This window comes from Sapajus apella, unplaced genomic scaffold (genome assembly GCF_009761245.1).
Source record: "Sapajus apella isolate SASKATOON/1434 unplaced genomic scaffold, GSC_monkey_1.0 scaffold6, whole genome shotgun sequence".
Lineage (NCBI taxonomy): Eukaryota > Metazoa > Chordata > Mammalia > Primates > Cebidae > Sapajus > Sapajus apella.
In genome coordinates, this window is record NW_022436946.1 from 23,978,995 (window position 1) to 23,997,925 (window position 18,931).

The 18,931-nt window shown below is 39.0% G+C and overlaps 1 protein-coding gene across 8 annotated transcripts in view; it reads right to left on the reverse strand.

Moving 5' to 3' along the window:
- Nucleotides 1-759: 759 nt before the first annotated feature.
- NCOA7 (nuclear receptor coactivator 7) overlaps nt 760-18,931 on the reverse strand; it is a 157,020-nt gene continuing 138,848 nt past the window's right edge. For 5 of the 8 annotated variants that reach the window (XM_032274861.1, XM_032274862.1, XM_032274858.1 and 2 more), the window contains exons 12-16: nt 11,635-11,760; nt 9,907-10,059; nt 4,091-4,186; nt 3,602-3,675; nt 760-3,225 (exon numbers count right to left, since the gene is read on the reverse strand). In XM_032274861.1, coding sequence (XP_032130752.1) covers nt 3,090-3,225; nt 3,602-3,675; nt 4,091-4,186; nt 9,907-10,059; nt 11,635-11,760 — 585 coding nt within the window. In that variant the 3' untranslated portion in view covers nt 760-3,089. Of the gene's footprint in view, nt 3,226-3,601; nt 3,676-4,090; nt 4,187-9,906; nt 10,060-11,634; nt 11,761-13,589; nt 13,926-18,931 lie in introns of those variants that run through there. The other 3 variants (XM_032274864.1, XM_032274865.1, XM_032274866.1) reach the window with 2 other exon arrangements.

Genomic DNA, 18,931 nt, shown 5'->3' on the forward strand with positions numbered 1-18,931 from the left:
AGATCTCATGAAAACTCCCTAATTATCACGAGAACAGCATGGGGGAAACTGCCCCCATGTTCCAGTCATATCCTACCAGGTCCCTCCTTCAACACATGGATAGTACAGTTCTGATGAGATGTTGGTGGGGACACAGAGTCAAATCATATCAATGTATCTCTAAAACTTTAAAAGGCATCAAGGAGAGGGAAATCAAATAAAGGGAAGACATAATAATGTAGGATGTACCTGGTGGCTTGTAGCATGAAGATGCATCTAATCACTTTCAACAGAGTCTTAAGAAACATTTGGTTGTCTCCTCCCACCCAAGTTCTTTGATATGGACTTACGAACTGGGGAATTATGAAGGAATGAAGACTGCTTGGGGTCTTCATCTAGCTCAACATCTAGAGGCCAAGTATCAGGATGCCAAAGAAAATTTATCAGAGAGTAAGGTGTCCCTCATGGAAATTACAAAGTAGGTTAAGACAGATGTCAAGAGGAGGAGGTCAACATTTACAGCACAGCTAGAAAGATTGGAAAAGAGACTGGTAGACACAGCCAAGAGTTGTCTCTGGTAACTATAACAAGAGCAGTTTCCATGAACTGATGAGAGAATTAGGAGGGTGGCTACAGGGAATGAAGAGGGAGTTTCCAGGGCAGTAGTGACAACATGAGTTGTAGACCTTGTTTAGTCTTGGATATTTCGCCAGCCTCTCACAAAAGTAAAAACTCTGGTACCCAATAAATACCTGATGAATGAATCTTTGGGAGAGAAAATCACTGAACGCATAAATTCCTTTATTGAAAATATTGGGATAGCACTGCATTACATATAGTCAATATCCATAAATGAAGGGTCACACATTTCTTCTGAATGGACAATACTCTTTTACATAGAGAACACAGCATCTGGATATGCTCTCACAAGTATAGTATCATGGACTAAACTAGGTCAGAGTAAAGTATATGCAAAATGACCATTTTGGTTTTTTCCATTTTATTTATGAATAGCATATATGGTTGCAGATGGTATAAATGGTTAACACATCATGAGACATTCCTGATATCTCACACCAACACATTATTTAACAAGCAGGTTAAGTGTACTGAGTGCCAGTACACTCAGTTCGCAGTAGAACTTGAGTGAAATGTACACTCAGGCTACAGATTTAAAATTTTATAGCATTCATTTAAATGTGCATGGAATATAAGTGGGTATAATAATTGTTAATCTGACAGGAGGCCATTGGACAATCTGTTCTCTTTTACAAATTGTCTAAAACAGGAGAATAATGTAAGGAAATATTCTAAGAATTTTTTTTAAATGCAGATATGTAAATAGTACTTGTTATACATTTTTCCTTTCAAAAATTACTGGGGAAATAATTTATGACAGACCATTTTGAAGCTTTGGCTATTATCTGAAAATTTTTCCCACTAGCAACCAGTCTTTGGCTTTCATAAAAATCGATAATACTGGTTAAGTAAATTTTTACTATTATTATTTTTGAGACAGAGTCTAGCTGTCATCCAGGCTGGAGTGCAGTGGCGTGATCTTGGCTCACTGCAACGACTGCCTCCCAGGTTCAAGCAATTCTCCTACCTCAGCCTCCTGAGTAGCTGGGATTACACGCACCTACCACACCCCTAGCTAATTTTTATACTTTTGGTAGAGATGGGATTTCATCAAGTTGGCCAGGCTGGTATCAAACTGGTGACCTCAAATGATCTGCTTGCCTTGACCTCCCACATCCGCCCGCCTTGGCCTCCCACAGTTCTGAGATTACAGGCGTGAGCCACAGCGCCCAGCCCTTTATTATTATTTAATAGATGTTTTATCATGTCAAAATAGGCTGATATCTTAAAAATAGGTTTCCCTTTCTATTCCAATTTTAATATGAATGCATTTCTTTGTATTGTTTTTTTCTCAAATAAATGAGTCTAGAAACCAAGACAATTGGTCCAATTTGATGTTTTTTTCATTTGATTTTAAAAATGCAGAAATTAATACACTGAGTCCCTTTTAAGACAGAGGCCTGCTCGTTAATGTAAAAGCTTGAAAAAGTTATACAAAGAACACTACGAAAATAAAGTTTTTGTTATTAACACAAATGATCTTATAAGAAGCAAAACACTTTCTTTTCAAAAGCAGGATTTGTTCTAAGTCTAGGTTCACAAAGGTTTTCATTTCTATAAATATGAACTTAAGACTGTGAGAAATGGTTTATTCTTCTTCACACAAATATTTTCAAGGTAAGTAACTAAAAATGTACCTTTTTTGACTAAATCGAAAGCTGGCCTATAATAGTCAAATTGATGAACATTCATAATGAGTTTTTAGAAATTTAGAATTATACACTCGTATATATGTATATGTACATATTCATACACACACATACATCTCTATATATCCACATACAGATATATAGACATATGCTGCTTAAGACCTATCACCCTAAACAATCAGGGCAAAAAAAATTCAATATAAAACTATATAAATCAAACAGATTTGTTCCCAAAACATAGCACAAAATGTATTCATTTAATATTTCAAGATTTGACACATTAAAAGAAAAAAAAAACTGCCAACATATTCCAGACAATATACAGTAATAAATAAAAGTTTCTTTTAAAAAAAAATCTCATATATTCCCTTTAAGTGCTGTGCACTTTCCATTTTTCTAAATGAGACTAACTTTTTCCATGGCAAATAATAGCTGTACATTTTGGTAATGAAAATTATGCTGATAAATACACAAGGCATGTATAGATCCACAGTATCTTTTTTTCACAGTTACCAAAAATAAAAATTGCATTCAACTCCTATCTATAAACACTCTCTCTGATTCCTCACTGTATGGATTTGAAGGAAGTGTAAGTCCAAAGTCTTTCCACAACCTGGATTTCAAATTTTTTTCTTCCATGTCTGCCCTCCACATGTACCTTCCAGAATCTTTCTGCAATGTGCTCATGCTCTGAGATGATGGCGGAAAGGAAGCATTGGGTGGGATGAGGCAGCCTGGGCTGGGGCGTCTTCTTCCAGCCAGCTTTAGGAGGGCTGATCGAACCCAGTCTTTTTAATGTTATATTTTAAGGCAGTCTAAATTTCACTCGAATGCCCACACCTCTAGATCCTGAACTATGAAGTCTTCCTTTTTGGAAAGAATATCATTATTGAAAGTGCTGCAAGAGTTGCTTCGTCCGTGGTATAAATCAGCATCTAGCCATAAACCAAATCGTCCCCTGAAAAGGTTTAAAAAAAAAAAGGTGAAACACTTCTATCTCATATGGTACATGGCACACCTTCTGCTCTCTTTTGCCCCCATCTTCTTTCCTTTATACAGGCAAAATTCTAAATTGCTTATAAAGGCATGGTACATTTTCTTCATTTCATTTAAATGACCAGTCTTACTAAAAGATAAGTGGTAATAGTGCCTAATTTAGACACATAAATAAATAATTCTATCTTTGATTCTTAAGTGTCATGTTTCGGGCCACTCTCCTAATTCATCTAAGCACATGGATTAGTTAAAATCATCTGACACCGAGGTTTTAAATACATGGGTCAAAACAGACCCACTCAGGTGGTAAAATGGCAATAAGAAAACGAAAATCTTACCCTCCACCACCAAGTTCTAAAGAACTTATGTCTCCATTGATAAAATACGAATTTTCTCCACTCCACTTAAAGACCTTGGGGAAGAAACACATAAAAAGAAAACAGACATTTTAATCTGGAGAATTAGCAAAGAGGAAACATGAAATAGCATCTATGTGTAAAAGGGAACCACCTCACCCCATTGACTGGGGAAGCTCCTGACTGCCAGACCTGGCCCACACCAGAATGAGATCTCCCAAAACGTTAATAAGGAGGGAAGACCTTTCAGGCACACGCTACCTCTGACCTGCAACTCCTCTCTGGATCGCAACCTGAGCAGCCCAGAAGGCCAGGGGCCCTAAGCAGTTTGCGAGCTACAGTCATAAAGGGCTGATCCAGCCTAGAGTCAATTGAGAAGTTATAGGACAGCTGTTGTCCCAATGCCTAACCCCTTCCCCAACTGTGGACACTGTGACATATAGGAGTTGGTTATTTCTCCTATCTAAGTACCTTGAAATGAGGGCTGAATGTGTAGAGAAAAGTTTCGCCTGTGCCGTAATAGTGGTCACTGAACTTGAAAGGATGAGTTGCATATGCTCCAAAAATCTGTCAAAAGAAAACAAAAATGTTACCTACATTCAAACCTCAATCTCTCAAAGCAAGGCTTTCTGAACTATTTTTGATACATCATGTTCTGAGATCTCTTTCAGCAAAGATTATTACTACACTGGCACTCGAATTTAAAAAGATCACCAATAAAAGAATAAACAAATATCCCCAGCTCTAATTGGAACCCAAGTGGTCAGGCTTCCTGGTGCATGCAAAATTCATCTGACAAAGCTCAGAGAACTTGTTTTTATTAAAGGCCAACAATTTGTTCCAATTTTAAAAGACATCCAGAATTCACTATGGAGACAAATTTCTGTTACTGAATATGCATAACATAATAGAAACATTAGGCAACAACAAGATATATCTTGCACACAGAAATGAATGCTTGGGACAACAAAGTCACATCTCTTATGTATTTTATAAGGGAATCATGGCTGGGCATTTCCCCAGATAAAATAAACTTTCATTTCTTTTGATTTGTAACAATGAATTATTAATATGCTTATTAAATTAAAACTATATCCTTTTATTTTTTGAGACAGAGTCTCCCTCTGTCACCAGGCTGGAGTGCAGTGGTGCGACCTTGGCTCACTGCAACTTCTGCCTGCTGGGTTCAAGCAATTCTCCTGCCTCAGCCTCCTGAGTAGCTGGGACTACAGGCATATGCCACCATGTCTGGCTAATTTTTTGTTTTTTTTGGATTTTTAGTAGAGACAGGGTTTCGCCATGCTGGCCAGGCTTGTCTTGAACTTCTGACCTTGTGATCTACCTAGCTTGGCCTCCCAAAGTACTGGGATTACAGGCATGAGCCACTATGCCCAGCCAAATTAAAACTATATTTTTAAAATGACCGATTTACTATATTTTAGTTCAAAGTGACTTTTAAGGAACAAGAAAGGTGTTTTAGATGTGCTTAAGTCAATGGTTCTTCTATTTTTTCTTGTTGGGGGATGGAAGGAGAGCCAAGCTACATGAGGAGTAGTGTTTTCAGAATGTGTACACCAACTGCCTCAGCATCTCATCCCTCTGTTCAGATCCTGATCAGCACTTGCAGGGCAGAGCATATGTATTCTGAAAATGTCCCTAGGTGATTCAGACATTCTTCCTATTTCAAATCCCACTTGAGGAACATTGCTTTAAATATAGGTTATCTGAAAAAATGTCACAGCATTTTTCAAAAATTATTTCAATTAGATCACAATCTCTGTGTGCTGTCTTCTTCACCACTTACACTCAGTTCCTGACTACTTATAATGCTAAGTATTAGGTAGAAGGCTAGAAACTCTAACCAGTATTTTTCACGCTTCCTGCTATCAAACCTTTCCTTAGAGCTGCTAAGAACAAAGAAATATAGCACAGTAAATCCTTTGCCCTTCTTCTGGTGATCATCCAGGAAAAGAACTAAAATACAATCGAAATAGATATCCATTTTTAAAAGCATGGTGTTAAAATATGATAAAAATGGCAATAGCCATATGTGGAAGAAAATGAGTCCCTCTCTGATCAGTCAATAAGAAAAGTCCTCTTTATTTTTACACCATCCATATAACTTTAAATAATTATTTTCTTCCTTAGCTAAAATTTTCCTTTTCTTTTTTTTGTCTCAGATGGAGTCTTGCTCTGTTGCCCAACTGGAGTGCAGTGGCACGATCTCGACCCACTGCAACCTCCACTTCTCAGGTTCAAGCAATTCTCCTGCCTCAGTCTCCCAAGTAGCTGGGATTACAGGCACACGCCACCATATTCAGCTAATTTTTGTATTTTTAGTAGAGATGGGGTTTCACCATGTTGGCAGGCTGGTCTCACCTGAGGTCAGGAGATCCACCTGCCTTGGCCTCCCAAAGTGCTGGGATTATAGGCGTGAGCCACCATGCCTGGTTTCTTAGCTAAAATTTTCTTAGCAATTCTGGAAGTGCACTTAAAGACTAAGGGCTAGATATTAGGGAATTACTGTTAATTTTGTTCGGTCTATTGCATTGTGATTATGAGAAATTTTTTTTCTTTTTTTCTATTAATGTATTTAAAAAGAAATTGCATAAAATAACTTTTCCATAATAGTATTGTTAGCCTATACCATATAAAAATGTAATATATTTAGCAATAGCAGAACAAAGGAATCCAAGGGAATAAAGAACAACCTAGAAATGATAAAAGGATGGTCACATAACAAAACATGTAACATACATTAGCTCTCTTCTCTCAACTTCCTTAGCAGACATAAAATTATGTAATATAGTAATCACAACAATCTACTGTTGTATTTGTATATATACAGATGTAACATGCATAACAGTACCACAAAAAGTTAAAAGATGTAATAGAGCAATATAGGAGTTATATTTACATACCTCACTAGAAGTTAATAATTAGTCTCTACTAACTGTCTGATGATTGCTCTGTTGTTTTCAACAATGTCTGGTGCTATACTCCACAGTCTGATTCAATTAAATGTAGGTTCCTTTGCATGGATACTTTCTTTGGCCAGACTATGACGTTTACCCTGACTCCAGAAAGGCTCTCCTTAGCTGTCTCTTTCCTTGGATCTCTCTGGTAAAGTAGATGGTCTACAGTTCAATTTGTTGCCTTCATGGCTACAACCTTCTTTTTGTTTACCACCAAAATTCTCATTGTTTTCTAGAGTGCCCCCGTATGTGTCTATACAAAGTGTGCTCCTTTGGGTAGAGCTTTAGAACTCTATGTCCTGTGGTCTGCCTCTTCCCCTGGGAAAAATTTCTCTAACTCACTGCTCTGAAGCCAGGACCTAGACAGTGACGGCAGCCTCTGGTCTTGCCTTGCCTCATCTAGTGCAAAACTTCTGCCCTGTGAGCTGAAACAAGAGCAGTAGACTCCTGTATTCTCGGCCTGCTGTGCTTATGGTAGAGCATGGCCCTGTGGGTGAAGGGTGAGTAGAAGAAGAAAGCCCCCTACCTCTAGGACACACTTGCCTGGATTTTAGTCTAAGAAACACGGATCTTGGGTGGCAGATAAGAAATGCAGCGAGAGGGGGATACCATAGCCCTTGACAGGCAGCTGTGGGAAGAGAGTCCACCATCTTCTTGGCCATACATGCCCAGAGTGGAACCACTGTCAGTCTCAGCTCGGGGGTTAGGGAAGCAAGAGAGTTGTGCCTCAAGTGCCACAGAATCCCACTGTAATGACTGGAGGTTTATTAGGTTTTCTTGAATAAATATTCCTTCACTTGCTGTATGCCCTTAGAATAATACCCAGAGACTTTAAGTGATTGTTGTTTTTATCATTTCTACCAGCCATGGTTCTTTCACTGGGGACTGATTCTGTGGAACTCCTCACTGCTGCCACTCTACATATGTAATATTTTTGTAACAGAATTTCACAGAATTCATTTTCAGACACACTTACAGGTGTTGTTCTATCATGTCCTCAAACACAGCAAAGCCATACTTTCCCCTTCGGGGTAGATGGGGTGCAGAAAGCAAAGTTGTGACTGGTTAACCTCAAATGAACCAAGTGCCTCTAGGGTACGTGATTCAACAAGACTCCACCCAGTGACAAGACTGTAACCTTCAGCTGTAGGCCTCCTTCACAGTCTCACAGGAAGGTTGGTAAAACTGGGCTTCATCAATACCTGTTCTGTATAAACCATCACATTCCTCAACAAGTGTGATATTTTGGTAAATAAACAGGACAACTAATCTATACTTAGGTGAGAGTCTGTATGTGTGGTCTAAGATAATATAGCCATACTTCATCTAAAACATAACATCCAATTCTCAAACATTTCACTAAATTCCAGAGTCCATTTTAAACCAAATGTTATCGTTATTTTAATTTTTTATCTTGACTCTACCCACTTTTCAGCTCAGATCATTATTAAGCAAAATATCATCAATTAGGAAATAACAAGAGTACAATGATAGCTAAATTTCTTCCCACAGTCTTAAACTACAATAATATTATAATAAAGTCACAAAGATCACTGTTAAGAAAGACAATGTCTTTGGTGCCCCCATTTGTTCCCTAATTTTTCCCAAGACAAATCATGACAGCAAAGTTCTGTTTCCGCTAAAATGATCCCACGTATATGGCTCATTACAATGTGACATGTCTCAGTATAAAAATTTTTTGCTTCACAGTAAGCTCCCCAATGCTTAATAGTGCCTAGCACCTAGCAGGTACTAATTAGATATTTGCTGAATGGATGAATTAATAAATGAATGAATGAATGTCAGGTAAAATCTGCTTCAATGCCAGAAAATCTGCTTAATGCCACATCTTACAATCTTAAAGGAATTTCTTAATAAAACACAGATCAAACTGAAATCAGCAATGAGCAGATGTGAATGATGCCTTCTTTTTGTGATGCAAGAGACTGACTGGAAAGTGACTGAAAAAAACCTGGAGAGATTTCACTCACATTCCAAGCTGACTTGCAGAAGAGATAACAGTGTAGGGCAGACAGGGGTAATTGTTGTACTGGACTGAGCGTAGAAAGTTAGCACCAAGACAAAAGCATGCCAGATTGCAGCAGGGTCATTTATGATGCCGGCGACCACAGAGGACTCACGTCTCTCCAACCTGTGGCATCGAAAGGAGGGCGCCAAGAGTTTTTATACCCGAAAAACCACCTTGGGAGTGGGGTGAGGAGCGGGGATGGGGATGAAAAGGCTTCAGACATTCCGAGGGCTAGTGGATTCTGTAAATCACCTCCTGGGCAGAGATGAGGGTGGGGGTCTCCGGACATTCCAAGGCCCAGGGGACTTTTGTCATTCCACTTGTTACTTAAGTGGTTTACAGAAGTCAGGATAAACATTTGTTTACACGTTGTCTGGGTAGTGATAGAAGTCACAGATCTTAGTTACTTATTACAAGTCACAGGAGCCAGAATGGAATTAGCTCGGGCTGCTTATTTTGGTTATTACTGGTAAGCAAAGGCTAGCAATTCTGGCAGTTACTGATAAGAAAAGGTACGCAGTTTTACATAGTTTGCAGAACAAACTAGCAGTTCTATTTACAGAAGCCAAGGCCAGCAGTTATTGTGAGGAGAATGGGGCAGCCATTGCAACTTATTTTAAAAACAGTTTTGCATTTTATAAAATGGCGTTGCTCAGGTTCTGGCTCTAGGCTAGCACATAATAGAACTAGTTTTCACTAGTACCTCCAAGAAGGACCCACGGTAACACAGGCAAAAGTGCAATTGGGAATGGTACAGTGCATTCTCTGTGGTTTCTTAGCAGTAGGGCTCCTCAGGCACAACACATCATGGCCTTGACTGGCTCTCCATTACATCCAAAATGCAGGCAAGGTTTGTGGGCACTACTTTGGCTACCTGGGAAAGGTCCTGGTATGGCACTGAAACTTATTTCTGCAACTATCTCCAAATCCAGATCTCACTCTACCCCAACTTTCCAGCTTTTAGGCTGTAGGATATCATTATACTTTTCTACTGCATGGTGATTGAAAAGAGCTCCTTAGAATGTGGCTGTATTTGGAAGTATAATCCATTTTCATTTTGGAGTTGATTCTGAAATATGCAGGGGTGAAATGCCATAATGATTGGGATTTACTTCAAAATACTTCAGCAGAGAAAAAACAAAGATTAAAAAAAAAAGAGAAGGCAAAATCCTGTTAACTGTGGAATCTGGGTGATGAGAGTATATGTTACTAGTCTATTTACTGTTGGGAATTCTGAAAAATTATCATTAAAAAATCTTATTTATGAGAGGAACAGGTCTCACCTGATTATCCATATCTTTGATGACCAGTAGGACAGGACTGTCTAGTGATGCTGATTTCCGGTAGAGTGTCTTCAAGCTGGTCCCGTGCTCTAATGTGCTATAGGCCAGTCTCCATGGATACCCTTGCACCCTTGCAGGAAGGCGCCGGGCCAGCTACAAAGCCAAAGAAAGAGATGTAAACAGACGGTCCACACACAAATTGCTCATGAACATGTGGCACAAAACAAATGTCTGCTGCTCAAACTCAGTATCATATACTTACATAGTGCCCCTCCTCACTCTGGCAAATATTTGCTATTATAAACCAAGAAAAAGATTACTTGACAGTGTTTACCTTGGCAAGGATACTGCCCAGGAGGTGTTTTCCCATTCAGGGACATGACTGTGGAGTCCCTATCCCACTATATGTTTGAAGACACAGATCGAGCTGGATAAACGGGTATAAACTAGACACATGCCCTTCCTTTCCACTTCAACCTGGCTTTTACCAAACAGTTCATATTTTCCCAATTTTCCTTTCTAAACACTCAGAGGTTCAGAACTGCTACTGACAACTGCAGCTTTGCACAGAAGTGACAGCAAAAAAACAGGGATGTTTAGTGTGAGAAGTCAGGTGTTGTCTGTTCTTATTGCACCTATATCTTTCACCTGCATCAATATTTAGTTTAAACTTGGCCATAAATAACCGATAATGTACATCTCTTCAAGAATATTACCAAAGGAGGCCATGAAATGCTGAGTCTTCAAAGTGCTTAAAATCAGTTCCGGTGTCTGTGTGAATCCCACACCTCTGTACCTACTTGGTCAAGCTTCTTGGTTTTCCTGGGTCTTTAGTGGTTCCTCAGTAAACTAGGGAACTGAACTTAATGATTCTTTAAGGTCTCAAAATTCTGGTCTCTAAGCTAACTGATGAGGGAAACGCCAGAGATTCCTTACTACAGTTAAAACATAAGTGTATTATAATACTTCATAAATTCCAAGTAAACATTCAGAAACTATAAAGTACACAAAGAATATTGTAGAAAAAAGGAAAACTGTCCTAAAAGTAGGTATTTTTCATAAAGCAAGCAGAGTGTTACATTGCTTTTATTGAGCCCTTTACATCCACATTATTGGAACTCCACAATAATTACAAGGATAAATTTGGATCCTTTTTAAGTGCATTAGGACTATGGTAGGGCACTTAAAATTTTTACTTTTTAAGAATTAGAAATGGCTTTTCCTTCAGGTTTGAGAGAAGGATGTTAGTGTCTGACCAACTCCTCGTACTACCAAGGCAGCGCGGAATGCGACTTTTCAGAGGCAGAGCAGGGGGTACTGGCCTCCGTGAGCTGCTGGCTGTCCTCCTTCCTCACAAGCTTCATCCTTCAGCCCAAGGGAGAAGGACAAATGCTTTCAGGGATGGGAATTTTTTTATTTTTGAGACAGAGTCTCCTCTGTTACCCAGGCTGGAGTACAGTGCGATCTTGGCTCACAGCAACCTCTGCCTCCTGGGCTTGAGCAATTCTCCTGTCTCAGCCTCCCGAGCCTGGCTAATTTTTGTATTTATAGTAGAGACGTGGTTTTGTCATGTTGGCCAGTCTGGTCTCAAACTTCTGACCTCAAATGATCTGCCCACCCCGGCCTCCCAAAGTGCAGGGAATACAGGCGTAAGCCACTGTGCCTGGCCAAGGGAAATGTTTCCTAAAGCCTAGGAACCCCCACCCTTGGTGGCCAGGGTGAGCCCACCTGCTCAATGTGCATGTTCTCCAGGAGCGCGCTGGGGGGTCGCAGGACGGGCAGCACCTCCTCGTCCTCGTCTTCATAGTAGCTGCACGTGCTCTTCCTGCGCTTTGCCTCCTCAACGGTGATGATCTGAAATGAGAAAACCAGCCAAGAAAAATAACTTATTGACTTTTCTTCTAACTGCTAACAAAAAAACCACTCCAGGGACACCACTGCCTGAAAAGGTGGTACTTCAGCAGCAGGAGATCAATTGAACAGGACTTTGGGGAAATGGCTAATTTTTCAATTTCAAAACAAATGCACAATTTAAGACAGTACAGGCAGCTGGGCAAGGTGGCTCACACCTGTAATCCCAGCACTTTGGGAGGCTGAGGCTGGTGGATCATGAGGTCAGAAGTTCGAGACCAGCCTGACCAATATGGTGAAACCCCATCTCTAGTAAAAATACAAAAATTAGCCAGGCGTGGTGGCACACACCTGTAATCCCAGCTACTCAGGAGGCTGAGGCAGGAGAATTGCTGAACCTAGGAGGCAGAGGTTGCAGTGAGCCAAGATGGCGCCATTGCACTCCAACCTGGGAGTTTGAGCGAGACTCCATCTCAAAAAAAAAAAAAAAAAAAAAAAAAAAAAAAAAAAAAAAAACAGTACAGTCGAGGCAGTTAATATGTGTAAGTTAAAGTCATGAGTCATAAGGCCAGATGTGGTGGCTCATGCCCATAAGCCCAGCACTTTGGGAGGGCCAATGCAGGAACATGGCTTGAGCCCAGGAGTTCGAGACCAGCCTGGCCAACGTGACAGTACCCCCATCTCTATATAAAAATAAAATAAGTAAAGTCATGAGTTTTCCAGTTTTACTCTTGCTGCTGATTGCTTGGTCACTGAAAATAGTACATAACTCCAGAAGTAGAGCTTTCTACCTTTGAAATGCCCTACATGATTCTCCTTTAGCCTCTAGATTTAGCATCTGAATTGTTAAAGGACTAAGCAGAAATCATTCAATGAATAAGCCTTCTATAAATAGGGAGTTTGCAATGATAAGGATAGTTTTTAATCAGGTTCCTGATGTTTTCTCTTAAGGTTGTGCACATAGAAACCACTTCAGTTAGAAATAATGAATGGTAACAGCTACCAGGAGCAAGAGCACAAAGAAGTGTGAAGCTTTAGTCTAAATTACAACTAGGTTACAATTATTTATGTTCCGTTCAGAGATGATAAAAATATTCTCCCCTTCTAAACTGAGAAACATCATATTGTACAAAACATTTATTATTTAACTATAGCTATGCTTATGAATGACAACAGTTCATTTTACCCTAAAATCCATTTTTGGCCCTTCTTAAATTCTGGATTCATCACTGGATTATTTTCAAATTGAAGGATGTATATTAGGCTTCTTGGCCTTTCGTCTAAGATCAAATGAAGGATTATATTAGACAACTAGTTCACCAAAATGTTGGGGCACCAGTATTAATGATTTTGTATTATAGAGAAAAAACATTAAGTTAAATCCAGTGCAAACTGTCAGCTACTCAATTTCCAAAACTCACAATGACAGATACAAAGTACCTGCGGGTGTCTCAGCCAGATTTACAAGTAAGAAAATTAAGCTTACTAATTTTACCATCTTTTAGGGGAGTGTTTCTGTAGTGAAAACACTATCAAGAATCACAAACCAAGCATTTTAAGTGTATGAAATAAAAACACCCTGTTTTTGGCAAACTCTGTATTTATCACAGGTATAAAATGAGGCTGTGGAATGAAAAAAATCAAATATGGATTTCTGGCTCCAAAGAGAAGAGGGAACCTTCACACCATAACCATCTCCGAAATGAATAAAATACCTGCTGTAGAAATGTCAGCACAATCCTTTCTAATTAAATGACTTTCTAAACACTCAGCGGCAGATCACTGAGAATTCACCAGCACCTTGTTAGCCGTCGGGACACACTCCAACATACCTTCACAAAAGGCTCTTCGTCAGGTCTGGCACAGTAGAAAATCTGGATGTCCAAGGGTAATCTTCGGCCTCTCATTGTTAGCAGTGAGAAGTGTGGCTCTCTCTCTAACTAGGAACAAGTTTTGTCTCTACTCTGCTTCCACACCACAGCTACTTGCAGCCACGCTGAGCTACAACTGTTTCTCAGTATCTAGTTTCCTGCATGATTAAGTTTCTGTTTCCCTTAGGAGAAGGTTCAACATTTCTACAGGAACACACCCAAATTAGGATTTAAAGCAAACACACTTCCTGCCAGGCATCGCTGTGAGACTGTAAAATGACACGTTCACCTTTGAAACGGTAGTTTCCCAACACTGATAAAACTCCATTGTTCTTTTTTCTTTTCCTTCTTATACTTTTCTTCTTAATCTCCTCCAGTGAACCGAGCTTTTCTAGTCCTGCCTTTTCAGAGTTTCTCCCCACTCCCCCAGCACCTTCTTTAAGGCTAAAGCTCCATTTAAAATGGTGTGCATATTCCCTGGTTTCAACCTGAATCTCAAAGGAAGGATGAAAAGGAGCCTTCACTGGAGGTAGGTTTCATTACAGTTAGAATAAATTGCATTTCACTTCAATACCATGTCATGTTTATTGGTGGGAGGGACTTAAAAGAATGGGAGAAAACCGAGTTTACATGAGGCTGTGAGAGATGTCATCTTATATGTAGTTTTATAAAAAGAGTTGGCAAAGTAATACTTCTATTTTTACATTTTAGAATGAGTCTTAATGACTAATAGGCATGGTGAGTCCTCCTCTACACTTCAGATCAGATGTCAGGAGGTTAGAAAGAAATACAGATCACCACTGGATCAATTTTCAGTGATCTTTTGATGACTCTTCCAGATCTGAAGTGGCCTTTCAGTGTTGGGCACAGCTGTGGAGATCAGGGTGCTATTGTATGGCTCACACTGTGGGTCAGTTATAAAGAACACTCTGGCAGATGCTTACAGACCAGTCCCAGGCCAGCAGAACTGACTCTCAATGCAACAGCCTGGGCACAACCTGGGGCAGAATGCCAGCTAGACAACACTCTCCTCTGGGTCCCTGGCACTTCAGGACAGCAGACATTTATCGAGTACTTCCTATATGATGGTAGGCACCAGGTGCTTTGCCAGGCACAGGGACATAAAGCAGCTCACAGTTTCCAGCAAGTGAGGAGACAGTAGAGAGAAAATTCTAAATAAATGGAGGCCATTCCATGTGATTGCAAAAGGAGAACAAAATCTCAGGACCCCAAACTCACCACAACAAAGGGGAAAGTTAAGCTTGGAAACTGAGCAACACACGCAAAAACCATCCTTACTTTTGTTTCTAAACAGCGGTCTCCCCAGGTGGTCTTCCTCACCTGGACAACGTAATCTGACAGCTTATTTTCACAAGTCTGAACAAGAAGAAACTAGAAATTGTCCTACTGCCCACCCCCCAACCAATGCATACTGGACTTCTTCCTCCACTGTTTATATTATGTAAAGTGCAGATTTACCAAGCATAAAACATACATAATTGAGGGTTCCTGTACCCTCTCCTTTGAACATGTAACATGTGGATTCAGTGTGCACTAATCAAAGCCTCACAAGAATATAACTATTATTTCTCATTTTTTCTACCCTCCTTTTTCTCTTTTCTCCTTCCCCTCCAGCCTACTTTTTCCCCTTTAAATACTGAAGCCCTCAAAACTCTTTTCAGAAAAAGTGCAGGCCACAGATCCTACTGTGGTGTGTGTCTCTTTTTCCTTCCCCAACCAGATGCATCCTCAACCTTAGCAAAAGAAGCCTCTGTATTGATTGAGATCTGTCTCGGACATCCTTTTTAGTTTATAGGACACAGATGCAGCAGAGGCTCAAAGGAGGTGGGGGCAACCTGGGGGGTTGTGAGATAGCTTATTCACAGAGGAGATGGTGCTTTGAGAGCAAGGATGGGGTGTGAGAAGATGTTCCAGGGACAGGGTATGGCATGAATACAGAGATGGATTCTGGGTTCACACTGGCTGGAGGAGAGAGGGCAAGGAAAGCAGAGATAAGGAAGGTAGATGAGACAAGAAAAGGAGCAAGAGTGGAGAAAATGAAGAACCTTGATGCCATGAAGGAGCTTAGAACTTACCCTCCAGGTCAGTGTTTCCAAAACATGACTGTTCCTCAGAATTATCTGGGAGCTTTGAAAAATACAGATTCCAAGATTCCTCCTCCAGACCTACTGAATTAATTCTCCGGTAATAAGGATCTAGGATTTAGTTTTTAAAAATCCCAGGTAGTTATTCTAATGACTGAACAGGTGGGTAAGAATCAGCAGAGTCAATGAGGAGGATGCTGAAGGTTTTAAGCACAGAGTATCCAAGCTTGCTTGTATATTTAAATGACAAGTTAGCCCCATAGTTTATATGTAAGATCTTTCAATATGATGAAGGAAACATCAGAAATTATTAAATAGTACTAGAAAAAGATTGACTATTAAAAATATCAGATATCATACATCAGAAAATAAACTACAGATTGAGTACAGAGTTTAAATTAATGTTGCACGGCCACTTATACATAAAAGCACTAGAATAAAAAACAAACAAGCAAAATTAACAAATAGCAAAATAGAAAAAATTGTCAAAAAAATAAAAGACAAATAATAAATATCTTTAATGTTAAAAAGCTCAAAGAATGTGATGAAACTCTCAAGACTCCTTTAGAAAAAACTGGTAAATAAAATGAGCACGCATCATAAAGAACACACACAAGTGGTGAATATACATTTATTTGCGCTCTATACTCAATAGTAATCAATAAAATAAAAATTAAATTTCAAGATATAAGTTCTCAGCTTCCAAATAGCAAACAGTTTTAGAAAGAAGCAATAGCAACAGTATTTTCTATTGGCAGAAGAACAATGAGCAGGATATTCTGCACATTGCTGGCAAGTTAACTGGGCATTATATAAAAAATTAGAAGCCTTAAAAAGTTAGTACCATGTAATTTCACTTCCAGAAAACTAAGGAAATAATAAGGGCTGCAGATCATTTCATCCTTGTGAAAAGCCTGAACCAATGCAATGATTAGGTTACTTACAGTGGGGAATTGTAAAATAAATTATAATAGAGATTAAAAATATTATGCAACAATTAAAAATGAGGCTTTTCACACAAAAGGTGAAATACTTAGAATACATTTAATCAATGAGGTGAAAGATCTCGACAAGAAGAACTATGAAACTGCTGAAATAAATCACAGATGACACAAATGAAAAAACCTTCTATGCTCATGGATTGGAAGAATCAATAGTTAAAATGGGCATACTGCCCAAAACAATTACAGATTCAATGCTATTCCTATCAAACTACCAACATTTTTTATAAAACTAGAGAATACTAACTATTCTAAAATTCATATGAAACCAAGAAAGACCCCAAATAGCCAAAGCAATCCTAAGCAAAAAGAACAAAGCCAGCAGCATCACATTACTGAACTTCAAACTACCCTATATGGCTATAGTAATCAAAACAGCATTGTACTGGTACAAAAACAGATATATAACCAATGCAACAGAATAGAGAACCCAGAAATAAAGCCACACACCTACAGCCATCTGATCTTCAATAAAGTCAACAAAAATAAGCAATGAGGAAAGGACTCCCTATTCAATAAACGGTGCTGGGGAAGCTGGCTAGCCCTAAGCAGAAGAATAAAACTGGACCCATATCTTTCACCACATATAGACCCAAGATGGATTAAAGATTTAAATGTAAGACCTCACACTATAAGAATCCTAGAAGAAACCCTAGGAAAAATCATTCTGGACATCAACCTTGGGAAAGAGTTTACGACTAAGTCCTCTCGAGCAACATGACAAAAACACAAACTGCCAAGTGGGTCTTAATTAAACAAAAAAGCTTCTGCACAAGCAAAACAAACTATCAACAGAGTAAACAGACACACTACAGAATTGAAGAAAATATTTGCAAACTATGCATCTGACAAAGGTCTGATATCCAGAAACTTTAAGGAACTTAATTCAACAAGCAAAAAAACCCAAATAAACCCATTAAATAACAGGCAAACGTCATGAACAGACACTTCTCAAAAGAAGACATGCATGCAGTCAACAAATACATTAAAAATTGCTCTACATCTCTAATCCTCAGAGAAATGCAAATCAAAACCACAACGAGATACCATCTCTCATCAATCAGAATGATTATTATTAAAAATTCAAAAAACAACAGATGCCGGTGAGGCTGAGGAGAAAACATAACACTTACACACTGTTGGTAGAATTATAAATTAGTTCAGCCCCTGTGGAAAGCAGTTTGGAGATTTCTCAAAAAAATTAAAGTAGAACTATCATTCAACCCAGCAATCTCATTACTGGGTATATAACCAAAAGAAAACAAATTGTTCTACCAAAAAGACACACATACCTGCAGTGCTATTCACTGCAGTGTTATTCACAACAGCAAAGACATGGAATCAACCTAGGTACCCATCAATGGTGGACTGAATAATGAGAACATGGTACATATACACCATGGAATACTATGCAGCTATAAAAAAGAAATCATCTTCTTTGCAGCAACATGGATATGGGGTGAAGGCCACTATCCTACGCAGATTAATATAGGACCAAACATTGCATGTTCTCACTTATAAGTAGTATCTCAACATTAAGAACACATGGACATAAAGATGGCAGTAATAGACACTGGTGACTACTATGGGGGTGAAAGGGAGGGAGAATAGGGTTGAAAAACCATTGGGTACTATGCTCAGTACTTGGGTAGTGGAATTGCTTGTACCCCAAACCTTAGAATCACACAATATACCCATGAAACAAACTAGCACGTGTATTGGATCTTAAATAAAAGTTGAAAGAATATTAAAGAAATTAAAACACAGCTAAATAAGACAAAAATGAGGCTCTTAAAAGCCTTTAATAATATGATACAATTCTTACAATATATTAGGTGAGAAAAGCCAGATACAAAACAATATTTACATCATAATCCAATTTTGCAAAAATGAAATAACAAGACTCACTGTTCACCATCACATAGAAAATGCTCTTAAAAACAGAAAAAAAAAGTTGTACAGAAGTTTTAAGTGGTGTTAGATATTATTTAAATATTTTTTGCCAGGTGCGGTGGCTCACACCTGTAATCCCAGCACTTTGGGAGGCCAAGGTGGGTGGGTCATTTGAAGTCAGGAGTTCGAGACGAGCATGGCCAACACAGTGAAAACCTTGTCTCTACTAAAAATACAAAAAAATAAGCCAGGTGTGGTGATGGGTGCCTGTAATCCCAGCTACTTGGGAGGCTGAGGCATGAGA